This window comes from Crocuta crocuta, unplaced genomic scaffold, assembly GCF_008692635.1.
Source record: "Crocuta crocuta isolate KB4526 unplaced genomic scaffold, BGI_CrCroc_1.0 scaffold36, whole genome shotgun sequence".
NCBI lineage: Eukaryota > Metazoa > Chordata > Mammalia > Carnivora > Hyaenidae > Crocuta > Crocuta crocuta.
The window spans coordinates 12334226-12360565 of NW_027532203.1; the positions used below are offsets into that span (position 1 = coordinate 12334226).

The 26340-nt window shown below is 38.0% G+C and overlaps 1 protein-coding gene across 1 annotated transcript in view; it reads right to left on the reverse strand.

The window, feature by feature from the left end:
* DCC (DCC netrin 1 receptor) overlaps positions 1-26340 on the reverse strand; it is a 750532-nt gene that overhangs the window by 13023 nt on the left and 711169 nt on the right. Inside the window, exon 27 of the mRNA XM_077777558.1 lies at positions 20667-20879. Within this exon, the coding sequence (XP_077633684.1) occupies positions 20667-20879 (213 nt within the window). The remainder of the gene's footprint in view (positions 1-20666; positions 20880-26340) is intronic.

Genomic DNA, 26340 nt, shown 5'->3' on the forward strand with positions numbered 1-26340 from the left:
TGTGAAATTAGGCTGCAGCAAGAATAGAGTGAGCAGAGTGCTGCAGGTCAAATCAGAGGTCAGTGGGGAGAATGATTTTGATTTCAATATTAATTTCCACATCTTTGCCTACTTTTTCCCATTTCCTGTCTCATTTTCCACTTCCCCACCCTTAAGAATACAGATAAAATGGGTAGTTTTGAAGAGGCTTGGGTTCACATCTCCATTTGGTCTCTGACCCATTCAGCGATGCCTTACAAATGAAATGGACTGTCTTGGTCTAGTTTCTATGTGAACCATAATATCATTCTCACATATATTTACTATGAAATAACTACTTTGTTCTCTGGCTGTCTGGGGAAAAATGGAAGTATCATATCGTCATACACACATCTCACATGCAAAGAGCTTTTGAAGCTCTGGAAGAAATAAGAAACATGTACACAGGAAATGTATAATATTCTCTACCTTTTCATGTTGACAATATATTGAACAAAAAGTGAGTGGCTGTATATATCTAGATACAACAGCCTCGGGCATTCCTCATGAGTGATCGAATTTCAAGCATGTAAGGTTTGGCATTAATCTTAAAGCATTTAGTCCACTATGTGTATTCTATTTTAACGGTGAGAAACACACTTACAAGTCACTTCTTGGGACAGAAGCTTTGTGCTCTTCTAACCTTCCATCTCTCTTCAAAAATAAGGGAAACACTGAGGGTGTGTTAATGAGGTGTGTCTGCCTACCTCTCTACTCCTTTGTACCCCTCCCCATGTAAGGTGCGAAGTGGGGGCTACTGTGAGTGACAGGTTTCATTGGGCTACCTCTCTGTGAAAGGTGAGAAGGTAGGACTGATATGCTAATGGTCACTTCTCATGTTCTAAAACCTGCCTGTTCTCTGACTCCTAACTCTTTGGCCTTGAACTTTCTGAAGGCTGCATTCCTTAAGCAAACAAGGAAAGGCCTAACTTCAGCAGGACAAGTAGATCTCTACTGTCTGTTCTAGCTCACAGCTAATGGGCCCAATAGTACTGCAGCCAGGGAGGGAGGAAGAGGTCTCCCAGCTACTAGTACCCAGTTATTCCAGAGTTATTGCATGATTTGCTAGGATCCCTAATTTCTATTAGGTTATCAGCATCTTTTTTTTTTCTCTCTCTATTATTTCCATGAACTGGAACCGAGAGAAAGAAAGGGTAAAACTCAGGGACCCTCTCCCTGTCCCAGAGGCACATAAACTCCAGTAACACATCTTCACCTATGTTGTTTTATATATTCTTTAAAATAGGCCTTTTACACAATACTTTCATTGCTTATGTCTTGGAGATGGGAAAGTCCAAGTTCAAAGAAGATAAGGAACTTGCTCAAAGCTATTCAGCTGGTAAGTGGGTGTGGACTACTATTATTCTTAAAGGGCATACTCTTTCTTAGACAAAAAGAAAACATAAAATTCTACAGAGTAGGCTTTTAGGAAAGGCAGAGTGAAGTGGACAAGATGTTTTTATGCTGGAAAGAGAAGGAAAGTGTGGGCAGGAGAAGAAGAGAGAGAAGACAAGTTACAGCGTGGGATGGTGGTGATGGTGGTGATGGAGAGAGTAACAGAAGGAATAAATCAGCATATTCCTGCTCTCTTCCCTATCTTGATCCCAGTTAGGTGCATTCCCAGCTAAGCAGTGAAACAGCATGAATATAAACATCATAGCATCACAAACAGCATGAATATAAGCATCAAAGATGCCTTGTAGAAGAATCATAAATATGGTTATTATTAAGGAGATAATTTGAGTTTGCCTTTGTTTGCATAATGCAAGGGTAAAAATGTCTGCATTTTGTACCCCCCTTTTCCTGTTGGGATGCCACTCCCTCCCACACTGCGCCCATACCCTTCTTCCTGCAAACCCAAAACAAAATACCAAGAACCATTATACAGCCCTACATCCTTCCTTATGATAGAAAATGATCCAATAATTTAACAATTGACAAACTGTATTCCTTCTCTGAAGTAATACGAAGATCTTAGTTCTACCCATTTGTGCTCTGTTGTTCCTTCATACCTTTGCACATTGGAATCTAAGTCCGGAATTCACTGGGCCAACAGTAACTGAAGAAAATAGTACAGTTTTCAAAATACTGGAGGGAAGAAAGTGGTCAACTATGTTGAAGACATGAGTTAAATATTGTCCCAGATGGCTCTGAATCCATAAAAGTACTGTATACAAGGAAAGTGTTTATTTTACATTTATAATGAGTAAGGCAGAGCCTTACAGAAGGATTTAAAGGGACCTAAGTTTGATAAGTAGTCATTCTATAAAGTTTATGTTGGAAAATAATGACTAAGGATGAATAAGAAGCCCTCAAGGACAAAAACACTGTCTAATGTGTCTTTTTGTCCTTAGGACCTACAGCAGTGCCTAATCAATACAGAGTAGAGTTGACATAATACTTTGTGGAATTAGTTCCTGGAAACAAGCTAACAATAAGCAGAGGAGGTTGTAGAGACTCTGCACTCAATCCAGCTTGTTTCTGCTTCTTCTCAATTTAGATATGTTCTAGAATAAGAAAGTTTTAGGAAAATCATCAATGGTCATGAGAAATGAATTCAGAACACTTCCAGGTCTCCCCCTTTCTTTTGATGTTTTTCTGAGGTTCCCTCATCACTTATTAACAAAACAAACTACAAAATCAAAACTAAACACCTGACTTGTTTACTGACAGGCTCCCACCAAATTCAACAGGTCTATTCTGACTTCCTATGCTGTTTTGCATATAATGCCCAACTTACGAGGCCTCTCAGTTAATTTCCTGGATATTTCAGATCATTTTTAGATAGTTTTTTGTTAAAAGGATATTTGTAGCCTCCTTACAAATTGATTGTTTATTTTTTTCTAACTTTTTATAACTCTATTTACAACAAGAAACAACAGGTTTGAGCTCTTTGTTTTTGTCAATTCATCAATTCAGGTGTTTTGTGCTCATAGGAGAAAAATTATCAATTATATTTTTTATGAAAAATAGGTTTAAAAACCATTCTTGTTTTATTACTTAATTTTTGCTGATATTCTAGTGATCAAATTTCAGATAAACCATATTCTGAGTTCATAAAGAAATAAGTGATTCTGCATAAAATTTCCATATTGTTTCATGAAAACCTCAGAAAAATGCAGAAACAATGAAGAAATCCAGACAATTCTGTCTCATACAATTTTTATAATTATGTACTCTGTGGGTAATGCCATCATTCCAAATTCATCCACATTAGTATGCAATAGATTAGTATGCAATAGATTACATTTCTGGCATATTTCACATGATGTATAAATAGAATGACTTTTACTTTCCAAAAACCAATTTATTTTGTAAATATTGAAAATATCTCCTTTTATAAAGACAATTAGCCACAGAGGGTTCTGTTTTTATGGTATAACCTGATTATTCACAACCAGATTTCTTAATATCTTGTAATACTTGATTTTTAAAATCTGGTTTTGCTGGTTAATAGAAGTCACCAAATATCTCTTTGTCTCTGTCTCTGTCTCTGTCTTGGTCTCTCTCTCTCCTCTCTCTCTCTCCTTATCTCTCTCTCTCACACACACANGAACCAGATTTCTTAATATGTTGTAATATTTGATTTTTAAAATCTGGTTTTGCTGGTTAATAGAAGTCACCAAATATCTCTTTGTCTCTGTCTCTGTCTCTGTCTTGGTCTCTCTCTCTCCTCTCTCTCTCTCCTTATCTCTCTCTCTCACACCCACACCCCCACACACACACACACACACACACCCACACACAAATATCTGGACACTATGACCATAAATTAACTTCCAGATTACATTTTGGTGTTCATGCACTATCATATTAATCCAATCTCTTCCAACTTTTAAAAGTATACCTCTCAGATTGACCAAAGCACAACATGAACAGTATTCATGTCACAAGAACATTTTAAAAACTTAGAGAAACTTACTTAGTCAATGAGGTGATCATATAAGTCAATGATCATATAATTTAAAAATATTTTCAACTGTCTGAGTTATACACCATCACTGCTTCCACCCAAAAGAACATGTGTGCCATTGAGGAAAGCAGGTTAAGTGAGCATTTCCATTTTCTCCATCAATAAATCAATGTCTTTTCTGTATTTTGCTGCCATATTTTTAGGTGTAGTCTATTTTGCACATTTCCTATTTATTTATTCACCATGGCTTTCTCAGACATCTGGCTTTTGACCTCTCCAATCTATAGAAATGTCAGATATAAAGGTCACAAATACTATCATTATTTTTCAGCCTAATGGGTATCTGCCTTGTAAACCTTTCTACAGGATTTGGTGGTATTATGCTTTCTCAGTTCTAAGATTCACAGAAATATTCCTGAACCAGGATACTTCTTACAAGTGATTCTGTACAAATATTATAGTTTTTATTTGTTCCCTTATGATTATACAACCAAATCAATGGAATACTCCAAAGGCAATAACATCTTTATACACTTGCTAAAATATTTAGGGGTAAAGTGAATGGATGTCTGCAATGTCCATTGAAATGCATCAACAATTAAGGTAGCTGGACAGATGAATAGATATGAGGCAAAAATAGAAAAGAAACATGTTAACGATAGAATCTAGGAGGTGGGTATATGGAAGTTCACTGTACAATTTTTCTGAGCATTTAATATTTTTATAATAAAATATTAGAAGGAAAAAAGAGCTATGGAGACTTTGAATCACGGAACTATTGTATTTTAAACTGCCATGTCCTTGAAATTCTCTCCCTTCCTGCCTTCTAAAAACTTATACCTCCACTGTTACTCTATCTCTAGTACCTCTTTCTTTGCTCCCTCATAAATGCAAATTTACTTTAAATTTCATTTTTCAAATCTCTTTCTTTTCCTTCAAATTCCTTTTTTGGGAGTTGTTATCTATCTACCAGGGACTAAAACTTTCACCTCTCTGAAAATGATTCTCAAATCCACTTTTCAGTTGTGACTCCCTCTTGAATTCCTACAACATCTCCACATCCACCGTATATCTGCATTTAGATGTCCCCTGCCCCTTCACGCTCAACAAACTCCGCTCTCTCCAACTCTCCCTTTCCTCTCACAGAGTACCTTCACAGCTCACTTCCCTCTTTCCGTTTGTTTATAACTGTTCCTCAAAACATAGGATTTGGACAACTGAGTCACCTTGGACTTCACTTTCTCCCTCATTCCTCATAGCCAATTTTTCACTCGATTGCCTGTTTCTTCTTCTGGAAGATAAGTCCAGCAGCTGTCTCTCCCATCTATTTTCACTTCCATCAACCACATTACACACTTTCCATCTTATCTCAATTTGCCATTTGATCCTCCTAAGTCACTACTCTGCCCTTTTCCAGCTTATTATCCTGTGATTACTCTAGGAATCATCTTCTTTAGCAAAAGAGCTTTACCTGTAGACTCTGAAAACATGTTGTACTTTCTCATCCCCAGGCTTTTTTTACTCCCTTTGGTCCTTCTTCCTGGTACACTTTAGTGATACTCCAGCAATCAGGGAAAGAATATTACCATCGTGCAGCTCTACATCCTGTCCCTGCACATTAGTAACTGTGACCTTGGAGATGGTATTAAACTCTTCTATACTCTGGGTTCATTCCGTATAAAATGACATGTCTAGTTTACAGAGATGGTGTGGGATTTACAGACAAGTCCTGTGCAGAGAGGCAGCACTACAGTCCTTAGTTTATAGCTATCATAGAATTGCTAACTGATAAACATTTTTTATTATCAAAAGATTTGTATTTTACCCTGAGCTATCCAGAAATGCAATTTCCTGATAACAGTCTATTCCTCCAAAGAAACTAGTTAATTGAGATTTTATTCTTTATAGTGGAACAAAACATCAATGAAATATTCTGACAATTCCTTACCATGCTGGGCCCAAAAGAAGATCTCTCCAAGCCCATACATGGGAAATTATTTATAAGGAAAATATGTTCCTATGCAATGTTTCATAAACTTTTCAATATGTGACATGTTCTGCAGCATGAAGTTTCTGATTACCTCATATCTATAAAATGATTAGAAGCTAGTTCTGAAAAATAGGCTATAGGATATCTTGTAATGGGCTAAAAAATAAGCCCATGGTAGTATCTTTGGGTTTTTGACATCTATATAGATATTTATTTTAGTCTTCCAATGAGAAATAAAACTTTCTCTGGTTGGATGTGTTGGGCCAATTGAAGTATGAAAAATATGTAATCAGTACACAATTGGAAAGGCAAATGAAAAAAATGTGACAAAATAAAAGCCAATGGAAATATAAGTAATACACAGAGAAAACAGAAATTTAAAAAGTCCTTTTTTTTTTTTCCTTTTCCTCCTGTGAACATATCTGGAGTATTATGTCATGGAATAGTATTAGAATATCTCTGGAGAAAATAACCTTTCTCTCTCTCTCTCTTTACATGTTAAAGAAGATGCTAAGATTGTGGAATGTGTATTACTTGTGACATTACTAATCATATAATCATTGGCCCTTTATGTATATGATTATAATATAGTTGTTCAGGAAAGTGGGCTTTGGTTTTAGAAAGTCGGTTCAAATCATGGCCCTGCTATTTCAATATAATGTGACATGGAATTAATTATTTTATCTTTCTTGATCCCAAGATCCTCACAAGTCACTATATTCCTCTTTGTGTTTCTGTTAAGATTATATGACATAGCAAATACTTGACTAAGTGCTTGCTAATGGTAATTGTCAGACATATCACCATACAAACATATCACCATGGTTAGAATCAGTTCATCTTCTTCCTGAATATCTACCAGGTCCTAGAACATATTAGGCTTTACGGTGCTCTTAAAGAATACTGAAAAGTGGTGTCTACTATGATCCTAAATGTTGATTTGGTAAGACAATTCATGTAAATGTGAAATATTTTGTTAGAATTATACTACATATAGAATAAATAAAGAGATCAAATGTGAGATTAAATGCATTAATATAATTAGGAAGGTACTGACTGTGTGGCATCGGGAAGACAGGGAGAGCAGTGGAGCTTTAGCCAGAGAGTGGCACAGCAGATATAGCTCCGCCTGGTGGAGTTAGCTTTCAGGAACTGGGTCCTGCACCATCTGTCTAACCCAGGAGCTCAAGGAGAAAGGTCAATACGTGCAGAAAATTCTCAAACATTAAAAAGTTTTAAGCATTTTTCTCATGGTACTTTTCAATATTCTATCTTTATTCCTCTCTTCAATCGGCAATTTCTCAAATTCAAATACTCATGTACCGGTAGGTGCTTGTATAGGACCTGTTACCATTTAAATTAAGAATCTGTGATGGGGAGGGGGAGGGGCAAACCACCAAAACTTTTAATGTAAAAGAAAGAAAAAGAAGATGGCCAGGGGGAGAGGGAGAGGAGAAAAAGGGGACACAAACAGATGAGACTAATAGCTCATTTATCAGAGAAACAAGTTCTTTTTCTTTAAAAACTACCTTCTCTGCCACCTGCTCTATACTATCATCAAGCTTCCTCAGACACATATTTACTCCTTAGAATTAATTAGTGCCCAATACATGATTTATGATGATATTTTTCAGTATATACGAAAGCCTAATTCCTCACTACTCAAACATTTCTTTTATTACCTCCCATTTTCTGTGATTTATATTACCACTGTTTATAGCTTCGCTTACCCTACTACCACCAAAATATTTTGTAAAATATTTTTTATAGATTTCATATGCTAGTCATCCTGGTGTGACACTGGCTGATTCTGAAATTTTTATTGAACGATAAGTCACCGTTTGAGGAAATGGGTGTGTAATCGTTCAGTCTCTGTGGAAGTGCTTTCTGTTGCACACCAGAAACGTGGGATGCCACAGACAGGTTACCTCTTAAATGACAACACAACACCATTTCCCAAAGAACCTCCTCTTCTGGAGAAAATTCATCACAGTCAGTTATGAATCTTATCTATCCGTCTTCATTTAAACAACAACAAAAGAAGAGATAGTTTCAGAAGGGGGGTCTCTTTTAAGACAGTAAATATTAATCCAATTCCTCATTAGGCACTGACAGAAATACACTAAGTCCCCAGATGTTTGTACAAGAAAGTGAATGACTTAATTTTGCAGAACTTCATTCGAGCACGGCCAAAGTGTTCAGCTCTTGGCCTCAGATTCCACAAAGTTACTTCACTAACGGCTTTTGGATTGGTCTAAAAAAACAAAACGAAGCAAAACAAAGCACTTTGTTGTTCACATTGCACAACTGATCCTAAATGCAAGATGATGACACAGTGGCAGGTTAAGTGGTTCTCAACTTGTTATAGATCATGAACAGTGTGAAACTAACAAGAGCTATAAACCCACTCAATGGGAAAAATGTACCTGCACATTCAAGGGCGTGCACGTGCGTGCGCACACACACAGGTGAATTTAATTTCCTTTTTTAAAAAATAGTTTATTGTCAAGTTGGTTTCCGTATAACACCCAGTGCTCATCCCCACAAGTGCCCTCCTCATGCCCATCACTCCCCTTCCCCTCCCCCGCCATCAGTACTCAGTTTGTTCTCAGCATTCAAGAGTCTCTCATGGTTTGCCTCCCTCCCTCTCCCCCACTACTTTTCCCCCTTTCTTCTCTGTCATGGTCCTCCGTTAAGTTCCTCCTAATCCTCCTATACATGCAAACATATGGTATCTGTCCTTCTCTGCCTGACTTATGTCGCTCAGCATAACACCCTCAAGGTCCATCCATGTTGCTACACATGGCCAGATTTCACTCTTTCTCATTGCCATGTAGTATTCCATTGTATAGATAAACCACATCTTCTTGATCCATTCGCCAGGTGATGGACACTTAGGCTCTTTCCATGATTTGGCTATTGTTGAGAGTGCTGCTATGAACATTGGGGTACATGTGCTCCTATGCATCAGCACTCCTGTATCCCTTGGGTAAATTCCTAGCTGTGCTATTGCTGGGTCATAGGGGGGTTCTAGTGTTAATTTTTTGAGGAAACTCCACACTGATTTCCAGAGGGGTTGCACCAGTTTACATTCCCACCAACAGTGTAGGAGGGTGCCCGTTTCTCCACATCCTCGCCAAAATCAAGAGTCCTCTGATTTGCTCATTTTAGCCACTCTGACCAGAGTGATGTGGTATCTCAGTGTGGTTTTGATTTGTATCAGGTGAATTTAATTTCATGTGCACTACCAAACCCAGGAGTTCTTCCATGAGTTGCAGGTGAAGGACACATTATATGTTCTAGAACCTCAGTACTCAAAATGTGATCTACAGAAGGAAAACATCAGCATCTTCTGGAAACCTCTGAGAAATGCAGAATTCTAGGCTCTCCTTCAGAGCCACTCAGTCAGAACCTGCATTGAAATATGATCTGCAGGTGATTCCCAGGCATATAAAATTTGAGAAGTATACTTTAGATAGTCATGTTTACAGAGAGTTTAGAATTAAAAACTTACACACTGAATCACATTTAAAAATGAATTCTACTATAATCATCCTAATGAAACAAAATATATTATTTGTAAATGAGAAGACAAAGGTGTCAGTATGTTTTACATATATTCAGTGAGAAATAACTTTTTTCCCACTTTTAATAGCTCTATTCCTGCTCGCTCTTTCTTTCTCTCTTTCTCTCTTTCTTTCTTTCTTTCTTCTTTCCAGTGCAAGCAGGGGAGGGGCAGAGAGAGAGAGGCAGAGAGGCAGAGAGAGAGAGAGAGAGAGAGAGAGAGAGTCCCAAGCAGGCTCTGTGCTAATGAGGGTTTTGAAACCACAAACTATGAAATCATAATCATGACCTGAGCCAAAACCAAGAGTCGGACACTTGACCAACTGACCCACCCAGGTGCCCCGCTGGTCTTCATTTCTTACTCCTCCTTGCCCTGCTTTCTTTCTGCGAAAGGTTAGTGCAGGGAATAGCTAAGTCAGGTATTAATAGCTGGGATCTAGGAAATTCCATAGGCTTTAGTCACATTAAGCTGGGAAGGAATTCAGGAAATGCAGTGTATCTAAGAGAGAAAGTCAGGCACATTACCATCAAATCTACCTTTGATTACTACTGTGTAGTAATCATTACTGGGTTTGAGGAATGGGCCTTCATAACAATTGGTGGAGACACAGATTAAGAAATTGGAGGGGGAATGCTATTTAATACAGTTTGGTCCTTTGAAGGGGCTGGTGGGAGCTTCCTGGCTGTCAGACAGATTTATAATTTGAGAGCAAGACCTGTGTGGCTGGAAAGGCCATGCTTCTCTCTAGACTCAGGAAACACTATTCAGGCAGCTCTGAGAAGCCACTCCGCTCTTTTGTTTGTTTGTTTTTTTAATGTTTATTTTTTTTGAGAGCCAGAGCCCAAGTGGGGCAGGGGCAGAGAGAGGGAGACACAGAATCTAAAGCCCATTCCAGGCTCTGAGCTAGCTGTCAGCACAGAGCCTGATGCGGGGCTCAAACTCATGAACCTCCAGATCATGACCTGAGCCGAAGTCGGACACTTAACCAACTGAGCCACCCAGGTGCCCCTAAGCCACTCTGGTCATGTTTGTTCACCATTCTGCCTTCATGCAAGGGCTCTCAGTTCACTGGCTGCTCTTTCTCTGTTTCCTACATTTGTGGTGAAATATAACATTCAGGAGTTAGATCTTGTTTCACCAGCCGATAAACCATTAAAATTTACTTTTAACCCCACTTCCACATGATCCTCCAGCTTCTGAATGAATATAAGCTGTTGGCAACTTCACAGGCCCAATTTATGACAATGTGGTCTCCAACTTACATCAAATCAGAAGCTCCTGGATTCAGTGTGAACACTTTTAACTAGTATAATTCATGTTTACATGAACAAACCCTTTCCAGAATAGATTTTATTTGAGCCATTTATAGTTGTGAAAAATGGAAACATAAAGAGGTTAAATTACTTATTTGAAGCTAACCCAGCCAATGAACTGGGAGGCTGGGTCCTAGAGTTTTCTTATTTTCCTCCTGTAAATGCTCTTTTAGTCACATTTGGCTCCTGCCAGAGAAGAGACCTGGAGGACTGGGGTACACTCCTCATCACATGGCACCACTGTTCTGCCTTTTGTCCTGCACTGGGGTAGGCATCAGCTCAGACTGTGCACTAAGCAGCCTATTTCTATGAACTAACTGAGGCAACATTCCAGAATGCTGAAAAGAGAATAAACAAAGAACTATACTTTTAAATGCAACAACAACTGAAACTCAAGTTTAAACTAGCAATCTCAACCTTGAAAGGTAGACTAGGTCAACACATTACTATAGTTTAAAATATGCTGTTTGTACTAAAAATCGTGGCTCAGGTGACCACAGAAGTACAAAGATACAACTGGGCAAGAGAATGGGGAACGTGGAAGAAAGATGTTTAAGAAGGGCACTTTGGAGTAGATGTGAAAAGAGCATCCTTGTAATTATCGTTATTCCTAACTCCTATAAGCCTCTATGTGCAATGCAATTAGGTCATAATATGTCTCTTGGTTTGAAATCAATAGGGCTTGTTTATCATTGTTTTTCACAAGAAGAAGAAGGAGGAGGAAGAGGGGAAAGAAGAAGGAGGTGAACAAGGAAAAGAAGAAGGAGGAGGAGGAAGAGGAAAAGGAGAGGAAGCAGTAGCAGCAGCATGTTAGAATTCCTTTACCACAAAAGATAAGGGCATTCTTTACTGAGGGTCTTGACATTCCAGTAGATAAAAAGACTGGCAATAAGAACATCAACTCTAGCTATGAAATACACAGGCTGTTTAACAGGCCACTTGAATTCTGTTAAGTCCCTGCCAGTAAGATAAACATTATAACCATTCAGAAGGAGTAGAGCTCTAAATGGTTTTAACAATGGTTTTCTCACTTTATTTTAAAATTACAGAGATTTTTTTTGGCTTTCTCTGTGTTAGATTTTTCATAACACATTTTCAATAGTGCATTAACACAGTTTTATGTGAACACTTTTTTTTTTTTTTTTTGGTTTCAAAATTTCCCTTTGCTCCCAAAGCAACTGGAAGATGATACTAATTGATGAACTATCAGGAACTCTGTCAAATACTTAGAATACTTACAATGTACACTATGCAGTTCAGAATCTACTTGAGTGAAAACCTTTCCCTTACTCATACTTTTTCACAAAGCAAAGAAAAAAAATAGAGAATATCCACTCATTTCTGCAGTAATGAAGACTTGCTAGAATTTTGTATGTTTCATTCTTCTCTAAAGGCAAAAGACTCTCAAATTTAACAGATGAGAATAAATAGAATTCAGGGGAGCAAAATTAATTCCCAAACTGACATAATGGAAAGACTCGGGACTCTGTTTCTACTGATCTGTACTCGCGCTTCTTATGAACAAAGAAAACGTTATTCTCCACTGCACNAGCAACTGGAAGATGATACTAATTGATGAACTATCAGGAACTCTGTCAAATACTTAGAATACTTACAATGTACACTATGCAGTTCAGAATCTACTTGAGTGAAAACCTTTCCCTTACTCATACTTTTTCACAAAGCAAAGAAAAAAAATAGAGAATATCCACTCTTATTTCTGCAGTAATGAAGACTTGCTAGAATTTTGTATGTTTCATTCTTCTCTAAAGGCAAAAGACTATCAAATTTAACAGATGAGAATAAATAGAATTCAGGGGAGCAAAATTAATTCCCAAACTGACATAATGGAAAGACTCGGGACTCTGTTTCTACTGATCTGTACTCGCGCTTCTTATGAACAAAGAAAACGTTATTCTCCACTGCACTATGGATGTTAAATTAGTGAATAGACTTTCAGGGGTGGTGCCTTCATTATTGTTTTCTCCACTCTATGCAGTTTAATTCAGTGTTAGAATAAATGTTATTCAGATTTCAGAACATAATGTTTTATGAACAAATGATTGTGACTGTGGAAATAATTTCAGTTTACCTAATCCTTTTACCTGTTCTCAAGTTGCTTTGCTTTACCTACATTCATCATTCGGCTTGAAACTGAAGACCTCAATTCACTTTCTGGCTCTTATTGTTCTATTCTGATCAACTCAATAAATACTTATCAAGTGCCCCCGGTGGTTTATATAAAGGTCCCAAGGATAATGACACATGATCCTAAAGAAGTTACAAGTTATTCAACTCTTGTAATGTTTGTCTCTTCATCAATAATGGTGATTATAAGTTACTTCTCTGGTAGGCATGAATTCACTTGGAAATGTGAAATTATAAACTATAAAAGGTGGCAAAATCTAAGGCATTAACTTTATTAATTTCACATAAGCTTCTTTCTCTCTCTCTCTCTCTTTCTTTCTTTCTTTCAAGAGAGGACACAAGTGAATAAGTGAATGAGGGGCAGAGAGAGAGGGAGGGGAAAAGAAGGAATCCCACCAGGGGGAGACAGAGAGAGAGAGAGAGAGAGAGAGAGAGAGAGAGAGNTACAAAAGACACTTTGATCCTCAAGATATGTCATAAATAACAAAATTTATACAGTAGTATCTAACCTAGTAACCTCTGATGTAGTTAGGAAATCTGAAAGGTATGTTTTCTGCTTTGAAAACAAATTATTACTCATCATTTCCCTTGTCATTCTCTNGGATATGTCATAAATAACAAAATTGATACAGTAGTATCTAACCTAGTAACCTCTGATGTACTTAGGAAATCTGAAAGGTGTTTTCTGCTTTGAAAACAAATTATTACTCATCATTTCCCTTGTCATTCTCTGGCTGTCATGAGGCACCCACTCTCAGTAAAATCCAAGGACATTCTTAAATTATATGTTTCAAATTATATAGTGTACTTGGTAACAAAGCTCTGAAAATAGGGCTTTTTTCATTTTCTCTTATGATTATGTAGGTGGCCACTGAATACTTTAACTCTAGTTTAATTGCATTAGGTTGATAATTAACCTCAATTTTATATATGATATAACCAGTTCTAGTGTAATATTTTATTTTTTTTTAGGGAGCAAAAGTTTGATTGAATGAACTCAAATTTTGACCCAGCTGCAGTCATTCACTTCCGCCTCCCAAGAGATTTTTGCAATTCTAAAGAAATGCCAGTTCCTTGTTTTTCATTCTCATGGACCTTCACATTCTCTAACCCATAATCTGAGTAATATTTTCATATGCTTTAACTTTAATCTTCATGTTATATTTTCTTCTATGGCTCTTTATTTTTATCATCAGACTCCAAAGCCCTGGCTATCTGTGGTGTGTGGTACAGAGAACAACAGATGTCAATTCCCTTTCCCCTTACTTTCCTGCAGAGAGACACTAACAGGTTGGACAGGTGAGTTTGAGCAGACAGGAGCTAGTCCTTAGTCCCTGGCTAGACACTACTTTTGCTAGAGCTTTCCTCCATCTAGCCTACATGAAGGAATAAAACATTTACTCAAATGCTAAGCTAAATAACTCAAACTACTTTCTATAAAACAATTCTTTCTGAAGGATATTTAATAACTAGTATCATCCTAAAATTCCTCTTATAGGAAAAATAAAAGGGTGATCTAAGAATAACTCTTCACATCACAAAAAAGTTAAATAAAATTCTTTGTTTCTCTTCAATGTTCTATTTCTCTGAGTTCTTTAAACTTGGCCATTAGCTCATTTGTTGGCCTTGGTCAAGCTGCTTAACCTTTTAGGATATGGTTTTGTCATTTATAAATGAGACACCAGTCATGTGACTTACTCCTAGCGTTTCCTCCAGCACCCATTTCCCTCCCTTGGAGGCAATTAGAGGAGCTCTTTCCTATTTAAGTAGTGGAACCCCATTCTAGAGGAAATAGTACTTTATTAAAACATCCAGTAGGCTCCAGAGTCACAAACATTAGTGATATATAAGACTAATTTGACTTACATTTTACTAAGGGATAATTAAGGATGACTAGACCAAATGAAATTAGATTTTATCTATTAAAAAACAAAATCTGTTAGGAATGAGGACAGGACAATTTCAAGGAGCTACCTGCAGAAACAAACAAAGAAAAACAAACACAGATGAGCTTACATATGAGATAAAATTTAACAGGAGCTAGTATAATTTTCCACTCTAAAACTGACTGGTATTGACCCCAATAACTTCACATCAACACATCTCTCTTACTTAAGCTGTGCCAAAGATTTATTTGACTTGACCGGCCTGAAAAGTGACTCTCTTGTGTCACCTGTTTAAGAATGTCTGATCTCCCATGACCTCTGCCTGTGACCAATTCCAGCAGAATGGAACACTCATATGGTATCCTTGATGAACACCCCCAATGGTGGCCTACAAGTGGCTCAGGGAATGCAATTGTATTAATGTATTATAGTAATTTATTGGCAGCATTGTGTGATAGCATATTTTCTGAAATGAGGCCTGTCAAAAAGATCAGGTTAGAGCAGGAACACATGATTTCCAAACAGCCATAAAATATAAATCAAATGCCTTTTCTGTCCACTGTCAGCCACCTCCACCCACTCCTTGTCCTCGGTCCTCAGACAAATTGAAGCTCATGCCACAATTTGCAGAGGAAAAATCAAACTCAATTCCGTAGTACAATGAAGTGAGTTTTGGTCTTGTCATGTCCACTGACATATTGATCCCTAGAAGATTGAAAAGATCAGAATGTTCTAGGTTTTTGCTTTTGTAAATAGAAATGTGCTGAAATGCAATGTGTAAATAGAGGACAGTAAAGTAAGAGTACCCCTTTACCAAGATGCAAGAACTCCAGGGGGCTAATGTTGTAAAGCAGTTACCATTTAGTATAAAAGTCACCATTTAAGAGGTCACATTTTCTTTCTCTTTAGAATTACAGCCTTGGGAGACAAATGGTCTCCTAATCCAGGTTCATTTAAAGTGCAGCTGATCATTTCACAGCTAAAAGGAATTTTCACTAGTGAAGAAAAAAACACACACCCTGTCTTGGCCTTTTGTAGAATTTATGTCAGATCTATAATGCCATAAGCGCAACACTCCATCAAACATTTTCTATTTAACCCGAAAGGGGACGAAGCCAAATCACTTACATGTCCACACCTGTGATTTGCAAAGTGCAGTGATTGCAGCCTCCCTGAAATGCGTCAAGACCACACACTTATTCACTGTGAAGCATTAAAACAACGGAACCACTTTATCATGAGGTGATGATGAAATTTTAAGAAATGCCATAAAACACTCTAGCCTACTAAGCTAAATTTCTAACTTGGCAGGTGGAGGGGAAAAGGGAAGAATGAATCGGTGTTTTTAGGTAGGCAGAATTTCAGTCGTTATGACAACAAGATGACTTTCTAATTACCACTCATAAAAATACTGCAGAAGTCTCCTCAACTCTGTGAGATGGTTACTCATAGTCTTCCTCATAGCATGTGCTGCCCTATCCTTCGCATCCTGCAAACACAGCTCCACATGCCTTAATGGAAGTCAAACTGAGGCACAGATCAATGAGGCTGCCTTTAAAAAAACACACCCAGGAATCTGAGTAGGGAAGGAGCTTCTTCACTGATCCTAAATTCAATGGTTTCAAAGCAGAAGGAGCTTCTCATTTGGTGTGATCTTTAAAAATTATAGCAAAGCCTCACATTACCATATTCTGAGGTAATTACCCGCAGTAAGTAAAGATAAATTCATTAGAAATTACGCAGTCCTTTATTGTGAAATCCAGAGTAAAATTATTTGAGGTGTTTTTTTAAGCCGACAAGAAAACGACTTTACTTCATCAATCAGTTTGACTAAAGTAATGATTTTCTTAGAATTAAAATTTGTTGAAAGCTCTAAGTATTTCATCTTTTAGGCTAAGAAGCATGTAGTTAATGTCACAGCTAATACATTTGTCAGTCTGCTAATTTTCTTTTTCTATTAGAATAAGTAAACATCAGCCCTTTCTTAAAAGCATACTATTTACCATGTGTCAGGAGCAATGCAAGGAGAACTTATTTGAAAATCATGAGGTAAGACATTATGAAATGAACAGGAATCACAGGGAGACAATGAAGGAGAAACATGAAAAGGAAAGGCATTTAATAATTCCAACGTGATGCCTCAAGGTGAGGGGGGAGGAGGGTGGCATTTAAAGGAGAACCATGAAAATATAAAATCAACCCCAAACTCAGAGATATTGGAAAATATGAAAGAAAAGATGGTGTTTAAGAAATCTTTTCAATAAAAACAAGAACAATGGTTTAAGAAAAAAGAAGGCTCTCAAGTGTACAATGGAAATAAAAGGAAACGAGATCTTGCCTGCATGGCATTAGATCAGAGAATGGTTCTTCAGATATGCTTATTATATGAGAGAAGAGGTGTAGAGAAAGCAGAAAGGACTCTATTTCCCATCTTTTAAAGACATAATACACTCATTTATGCTACATTGTGTCAGACTTTGTTTAAGGTTGCTTTGGTATTATTGTAACAGGAAGAAAACATAACAAGTAAATAACACTGCCATTGCTTTATTCTGTCAGTTGTCAGATGTTCTTTCTAAAGTTAAGATTCTTTGTTACCAAAGATCTCTGGAGCATGGGTTGACTTCCAAATATTGTTATTCCAAGGCAAATAATTCTGCCACAGTAAATTTTCATGTGAAATAGACTTCAGAATTTTATTATCATCTCCTTTTCACTGTGATTCTTTACTTAGTTGATCTTTACTTCCACCTATAGAGAATAGTTAACACTATAAAGTGCTTTGGCACATTAATTTTTTGATGTTATAAAATTGGCATTCTTTTGCATAACACAGTCAAACCTCATACGTTTCCTCATTACAATGTGAGTAGAGAAGGCTTATGAGGAATTGGTATTCCTCAACTCAAAATTATTTCAGATGTTTTTCATGTTTTTTCTTTTTAGCAGTTTTGGCCTGGTTTGATGTAATAAGTTTTTTTAAAAATTATCTTTGCTTTTGTCATTAAGTAAGTTAGGCACAAGCTAAGAGGTACAAATGAGTTCCTAAAATTTCAGAACTCATGCTTTCTGTAGTCAGGGAAAAAAAATTCCCTGGGAGAATGGGAGAAAATTCATCATTCAGTAATTGTACGGATTTAACTATGTTACTCAAATTTTCTGTGTCACAATTTCCGTATCGATGAAATGGTGTTAAGAAAGTAGCTACCTCACAAAGTTGTTCTGGGGATCAAATGTGCTGTTACAAGTCTTCAGAAGCATGCCAGACATATAGCACATGTTCAGTAAAGAGTTACTTATTGTTAGTCGTTGCAGTTTACCTGCTCTCTACCCTGAACATCAGTCACTTCCAAGGTCTATTCTCTTGGTTGGCACAATAGTAGGAAACTGTGCGATCAGAAATCACCAGTCAGTGTGCTCTTGACGCAGGAATTTCATTAAGTGAATTCTCCTGCTTCATACTCATCCTTGTCTCAATTGGCAAAGACCTCGTAGTTTCAGGGTACTATAAAGTAGCAGACTCTCCCCATAATGTGCATGGAGTATATTGATATGGGGGATAGGGAGAGGGGTTTGGGCAATACAGATCTGCTTTAAATCCTAGCGTGGGCTTCTTTTGGGTTAGAAGAGCTATTTCCTGTGAAATGAAGTCACAACCTCCATTGAGCCTATGTGTCAGAGAAGACCTCATCCATGCATCCCAAGGGATGGAATCCTTCCTGTGCTCCAACCCACCTCCCAGGGTGTGGTAGCTAAGCATCTATACCACATACCACAGGAAAGGGAGAACACCAGAGGGCATGAACAGAAATCAATTTATATGGTACCAGGAACAAGATATGTTCTTAATATAAATATTAGAGTCATAACCTCAATAGTATTTTTTTCTAGTTTTGCAGTCATCATGAGGCTTATAAACTAATGCAGTGACTACAATTACCAAAGGTATGGATCTGAGTAACAGAAACTTAAACCTATTTGCTGAATAGCAGATTGGTCAGTCCAGTGTCTAATAAGGGGGTCACCTCAATTTACTTGGAACCATTGAACTTTACTCTCTTACGCTTGATATATTGGGGCCGTTAAGAATTATTCTAATGGTTCAAATAATTTTAAGCACTACATAGTTCTTTACCTTTATGTGTCTACGTATCTATGTATTGGCCTATTTTCATCCACTTATCTCTTGATCTTCCTCTTTCTTCTCCTTCTACTCCCCTTCCTCCTTCCACTTCTTCTTTCCCTCTTTGCCCTCCCTTCTCTCCCTTAATCCCTAAGAGAATCAAAAAGGAACCCTGGATTAGTACCACAGGATGCCAGATGAAGTGATCAATTGAACACTGCATTGGGAATTGGGGACTTTGGTTGTCATCTACGCTGATTGATTTTCTTAGAAAGGCATGCGTGAAGGTTGGTTTTCCCTAATTCCAGTGTTGGATGTATGTGTGTGGCAGGGAGGGATGGGGTCCCCCCACCAACACCAACCACTTCTCAGGCACCAGCAGAGTGCCTAAGAATTCAACTCAGTTCTGCCATGATAAATCCAGAAATAGTATCAGATTCCACAGGTTAAGAATTCAGCCATATAAGACTGCCTCCCACCCCTGACTTCAGATGCCAGTCACAAGCTACAGGCTGCAATCTGTGCTTCTGAGCTACCGGCTACAGGTGATTCCAACGACTTCCTTCTTAGGTTTGATTAATTTGCTAGAGTGGCTCACAGAATTCAGACAAACACGCTTGTCAGTTTTTAAAGGATATGATAAAGGATACAAACCAACAGCCAGATGAAGAGATACATAGAATGAGGTCTGGAGAAAGAGCGTGGAAGTTCCATGCCCTCTCCAGTCACATCATTCTCCCCAAATCTTCACATGTAAACCAACATGGAAGCTCTCCAAACCTGTCCTCTTAGATTTTTACTGAAGCGTCATTGTATAGTCATGATTGACTGAGTCATTGGTCATTGGTAGATTCCACCTCAGCATCTCTCTCCTTTTACGAGGTTGGGGGTGAGACTGAAAGTTCCAACGCTCTAATTATGTGGTTGGTTTTCCTGGCAACCAGGCCACACCCTTGGTGGGGGGTATCCAAAAGTCATGTTCATTAAAAAAAAAAAAGTCATGTTCATCAACATAATAAAAGACACCTGTATCTCCTTATCACTAAGGAAATCCTAAGGTTTTGGGGGAGCTATGAACTCCAGAGTGCCCAGAAACTGTGGAGGAAGACCTAATGTATACGAGAAATATATTTTGATCACCTGAATGACCAAATATGTATTTCTCATAAAGCACAATATCATAGGCACCATAGAGATGCTATTTGCTATCTAAATTTTTGTTTTTTATTTGTAAAATTAAGAAGTTGGACTCTACCCTTGTTCTAACACTCCTTTCCAGCCCTGGAACTGTGACATAAGAACTTCCAGAAGATGACTACTAAAAGGCCTAAAAGCAGAGTTATGGGATTATTTGTCTTTCTCTAAAAAGTGGGTTTTCAGAGCTTTGCACCTTTACCTCTAGTCTTGGAGTCTAGCCCTAAATTCTAGGATCCATGTGGCAGACTAAAGAACTAGAAAATTGTCCAACAGTGTTTAGGATTAATGAACAACTTTTCAAAGGAACAAAGGGCACCTACAACAATCCAGTTGTTTGCCAAGGCAGGTACTTAAGAACTGCTCTGTAAACACCAGTAACAGAGAGGAGCATACTGGGCATGCAATCAGTGGCAAACAGGTATATTGCACCTGGCCTTCTCAGGAACCCTCCTGTGTTTAAGTAGAGGCACCAAGGATAACAATTGTTTAAATGTGAACAAATGAGCACTTTACCTTGCTGAGACAACAGTGGTGTGTAAGGGACTTTCGGTTCTATTGCACTCATTGGTGGAGGTAGCAAAGGGTTAGCAAAGCTGCGGAGTGGGTGAGTTGGTCGAACACAGGCCGTGGGGATGGTTCTGCTTGGTGCCTCCTCACTGCTGGGATGCTCAGGCTGTGCTGGGGGCAACATGGGTGGCTGCTGGGTGGCTGGTCCTTCACTCACTGCTGCAATGGAGACAAGAAAAGCCATTCATTATTCCAGGACAGAGCTTGCTTTCCCTAAGTTAGCTGGAGGGCCTCCGAGTCAAATTCGGAGAAAGATCTGGATCTGGACAATCTTTTCTTCAAGTTAAAAACATTCTCCTTCCGGGGTGCCTGGGTGGCTTAGTCGGTTAAGCGTCCGACTTTCGCTTAGGTCATGACCTCGCGGTTCGTGGGTTCGAGCCCCGCGTCGGGCTCTGTGCAGCCTGCCAGCTCAGAGCCTGGAGCCTGTTTCAGCCTGTGACTCCCTCTCTCTCTGACCCTCCCCTGCTCACGCTGTCTCTCTCTCTCTCTCTCTCTCCTAGAAATAAATAAAATATTTAAAACAAAACAAAACAAAACAAAACAAAAACATTCTCCTTCCTCTGCCTTCATAATTTCTGGGATATAATAGCCCCTCCCCTTTAAACAGTGGAAATAGATCCAGCGGGGCAGGGCTCTATCTTGCAGAAAGCATAGTAAAATATACACAGCATTGACTCTATTGCCTGAACTAGTGGGGCCCTGTAATCATAAGTGATGTAGCAAGAAAAAAGAGTTATTTCTCCTTTCATAAGGAGCAATGCCAGTGAATTTCAATATCCCAAACCCAGCTACAGCTGCATTATTATCTACCAGCCAATATGCCAATTTTTTCTGCAATTTAAACATGCCATGTCAACTGTCACACAAATCAGTAACCAGGTGTTCAAGGCATTGCTAATAAAATCATACAAATGATAGCCACTATCATTGTCTTTCATAATAAAAGAGAAGCATATCCAGCTAAAAAGTTATATGAGAGATGACTTTGCTGGAACAAGTTGCCTGAATGCAGGATTGTAATTTTTCCTCTTTGGCAGCAAACCTTGCAATTTTCAGCCAGATTACTATAGTTGAAGATGTTTCACATAGTCATTTGCAACTGCTTTTGGATATTTGGACAGTTTTATGTACAGAGACACACCTTTTATCCAGAAAACACAGTTGAGTCGGACTAACATATTGGTAAGACAGTTTCTTAGGCTAAGACACTGTGACTTGATTTTACCATTCATGTTCAAAATCAGCAGGTCCAGGTGAAACTATAAATGAAAAGAGCTGGATAGGAGGTATAAGGTTGATGAAATAAGAGTATTTCTGATGACTTATTTTTAAAGAATGTTCTATTGGGTAAGTGGGGAAAATGCAGTGATAGGAGATAATATCTCAGTTTGAAAGAGAATTTTTAACCAGGAAATATTTCAAGATAATTAGTTTGTGGGATAATTTTGAGACAACTTTCTGGGAGGCTCAGTGAGGTCAGCAAAGGGCAGAGGAGCTAGAAAGAAAATTTGATAATGCTGAAGGGAGTAGAGATTAAAAATACCAAAGATCAAGACATTATATTAAAGATATGCAGAAGTGAAATGTGTCTTCAGAGGGTATTTGATATTAACACACATTTTTCTATATTCAGAAAGGTTAGAGGTCTTCTGGGTCACTGAGAAGCCTCCAGGCTTACCCCATTCAAAGATAGAGGCAGGGGAAACATAGGGTTGGCTGAGGACAGGATGTAGCCATAAAGCAACCAGAGCTAGTAAACAGGCAGTCTTGATAAAACATTTCTTCAAAGAAAATGTAACCCTGGAGATAAGAGGAGTTTGAGGAGAAGTGCTTCCTCTTTAGGCTAGGAAGTCCTATCATGGAGGGGAGGGGCACATGCATGCAAAATATCAAGGTTAAAAGGTGTGGCTGGAAGGAAAACATTAAGGCAAATCTTTGGTGATGTGGATGCTCACAAAAGGGCAGATGGGATGGAGACTTCAGGTAGGTGTTAATTAGGAGCTAAATTGCTTGTAGGACCATAAAGGAGAAAGGGGCACCTGGCTGGTTTAGTCAGTAGAGTATGTGACTTTTTAAAAAAATTTTAAATGTTTTATTTATTTACTTGTTTTAATGTTTATTATTGAGACAGAAACAGAGCATGAATGGGGGAGGGGCAGAGAGAGAGGGAGACACAGAATCTGAAGACAGGCTCCAGGCTCTGAGCTGTCAGCACAGAGCCCGACGCAGGGCTCAAAACCACAAACCGTGAGATCATGACCTGACCCAAAGCCGGTCGCTCAACCAACTGAGCCACCCAGGTGTTCCTATGTTTTATTTATTTCTGAGAGAGAGGGAGACAGTGTGAACAGGGGAGGGTTAGAGAGAGAGAGAAACACAGAATCTGAAACAGGCTCCAAGCTCCGAGTTAGCTGTCAGCACACAGCCTGACACAGGACGCGAACCCACTAACCGTGAGATCATGACCTGAGCAGAGTCGGACGCTTAACCGACTGAACCACCCAGGCACCCTGAGTATGTGACTCTTGATCTCAGGATCGTGAGTTTGAGCCTAATATTGGATGTAGATATTACTTAAAAATAAAATATAAAAAAAGAGAAACAGGTGTTCTTGTATTCAAATTACACAGCCCTCCTGAATACAAGAACGCTTGTTTCTCTTTCCTTCATATTCTCAGGGGCACCTCGCTGGCTCAGGTGGAAGGGCATGTGACTCGATCTCTGGGTCCTGAGTTTGAGCCCCATGTTGGGTGTAGAGATTACAAACAATTAAATAAATAAAAACTCAAAAACTGTAATTAGATGGTTGACAGGATAGTTTTAGAGACAAAAATAATTATGCTGGTTTTACTCTGGACTCGTATTTAATCTAATGGAGAAAATGACCGATGCTCCATATGTGAATAAAAATACAGTATCTCTTAGCTTTAGATCTGAGAGAAACAGCTGTAGGAGCCCAGAACTGGATCCGTCTACATCACAAATGGGCTAGTGTTTATTGCAGGTCCGTATCTTCCAGGGAAAGAAATTTCATAATTTTCCTTAGAAATCTGCTATAAGTAATTCTATTGAAGATGGATTATAATAAATCCATATCATATTTTAAGAACTGCCTTAGCAATTGAAGAAATAATAATATATTGTGTGTCATGCTGCTTTATTCTGTCCTTTATAGTTTCCTGTTCTATTGCTTCTACATTTTTGAAATAAAAAAGGTCTATGGTAAAATATTATTGTGACATTAAGTTTGATAAAATCTGCATGTACTTTTTTAGTTTTCTAAAATTTAGTTTCTCAAAATCCCCAGGCTTCACAGGAATTTTGATGACATCGTGAAATGTTCTGGGGCCACTCCCATTCCTATTCTCTTTAATGGCATTGCTCATTGGCATCTCTAAAATTATAGATTCTCCATATGCCCCATCTTCCATCCCCAGGTCTTCAGGTGGTGACCATGATTCACACTGGGAACACATCTCAGGGAAGCAACAGTAGCTCCAACAAAGATGGACACGATCTTTGGGGAAACCAATCCCTAGCACCATCCATTGTGAAAGGGGAAGTATCTAATCTAATGTGTTAGGTGGGAACAAGAGACAGAATGCATCACTAATTCATAAGGGACTATGAATTAATAGTCCTTAATTCAGTTTTGCTAAAAAATGATAAGTTTGCTTAATATCTAGTGCAATGGGCAAAGTACAGATTTTCCATAGACAATTCATAATTACTATATTTTATGTGGAGCAAGAGAAATGCTTTTCAGAACTGGTTGACATTTGAGGCAGTCAAAACTCTTAAATGCAATAGCAATGACTCCACAGGAGAAAAGCCTTCATGTCAGATGAACCCATCTGGCCAGATCAAGAGCCAGCCCAGGACACCTGTGTGAAACAAACTGGCTCAGTGATGTGATATTTAGATGTGCAAAGAGCTCTGAAAGTAAAGAAAACCTCCTTTTGCCCACGAAAGTGCAGTCTTCCTGCAATTCAGAAAGTAAAGTAAAGTGAGAATCACACATGTGCTAGCAAGGTACTTGTTTTCAAATGATGAAGTAGTGGGGATGCATTGTACAAATAGCATACAATTACACAGCAGAGTCAAATTTCAAGGCACTTTATAATAATTAATGTCAACACAGAAATAATTGCTACAGAGTGGCAAAAATATTGTAAAAATGGAAATAAGGATTTTTGTTCTATCTAAAATTGCAATATTTGAAAGAAATGTAGCACACCAATAACTCTACGCAGAGACTTTGAGACATGAATGCTTAAGGAACCCAATTCCCACATTAATCTCAGAGCACCGTCATGCAATATTCCTGAGTAACCCCAGATCCTCACAGGGTGGATTCTTGCAAAGACCCTAGAGAATGATTCATTAACTCCGTTGTGTCTGTGATTTTATCTAGGTCAAGTCTCATTAGTTATTTGATTTCCGTCTTGGAAGAGAGCTGGCACAGGAAAATAAAATGGGTGAAGCTGACCAGCCTTCTCATTAACAAAGACAATACACAAACTAAAAGGGAAGGTTTAAAAAAGCATCTAATCTCTAGTATCTACCTGTTTCAAAGATGAGAAAATGGGGGCACCAATTTTATAGTGACTTGTAGAAACAGGGCCTCAAGACTATCTACTGGTTGAAGTTTTCAAAATGTTGCTCCGTTTCTTCTTTCCCAGGGACAGTTTGCCTACTGAAGCTAAGAACAGTACTACAGTTTATTAGCAGGAAGAGGAGATATTTGCCTGTCACAACTATATATAAATCTTTACCAATGGATCACCAAATGTGTGTAATGCAAATGTGCTATAGCCTATATTTTTCTTTTCCTTCTGGTAGGAGAGAAATTCAGCTTTATTTTTGAGTTCAGAAAGCAGGTGATCTTTTGGGGGCAGAGTTTTAGTGATTCATTTCTTGTGCAACTCAAAGTTCTTTCAGATAACTTTGAGGAAGGAGAGTCTCCCCATTTGGCACAAATTTTTCTTTTCCTCCGTGTGACTTCTTGTTTCTCAAGGTGACTAATAAGACATCTCCAGCCAGAGTCATGAAATGTTTTCTGCTTGAGAAAGAACACGGATGTTTAGTGTTCTCCAAGGCATTTAGAAACCGATACAGAATGGCTGCAAGTTAACTGGTTCTGACAGTGATTTAGAGAATATTTAGTTTCCTAGAAAAGAGGGTGCTTATATATTTTTTCTTTTCTAAGTAATCACTTGGAAACATATCTATTTCCTATTCCTTTTGCACTGCACATTCCTCTTGCTCAAAAATTATTTACTGTATTACTGACTATATATTTTAAAAACCTGTGATATCTTGGCCAGGAGTGGTATGTCCATGCCTTTTGATCTAGGAGCAAGTTCAAAAATTACTAAGCTAAGCACTATGTTAGGAATCCTTTTTTATATAACTTAATATAATAGTTATGTTATATATTTTATATTTATATTATATATTATAGTTATCTAATTACCCTTATTTAATAATCCTTACCTTAAAATAAATTAACAAGATTTAAAAAATTATTAAAGAGACTAATTTTTCTTTATTTCATTCATTCATTCATTTATATCTAGTAGACTTTATTTTGTAAAAGCATTTTGATTCATAGCAAAAC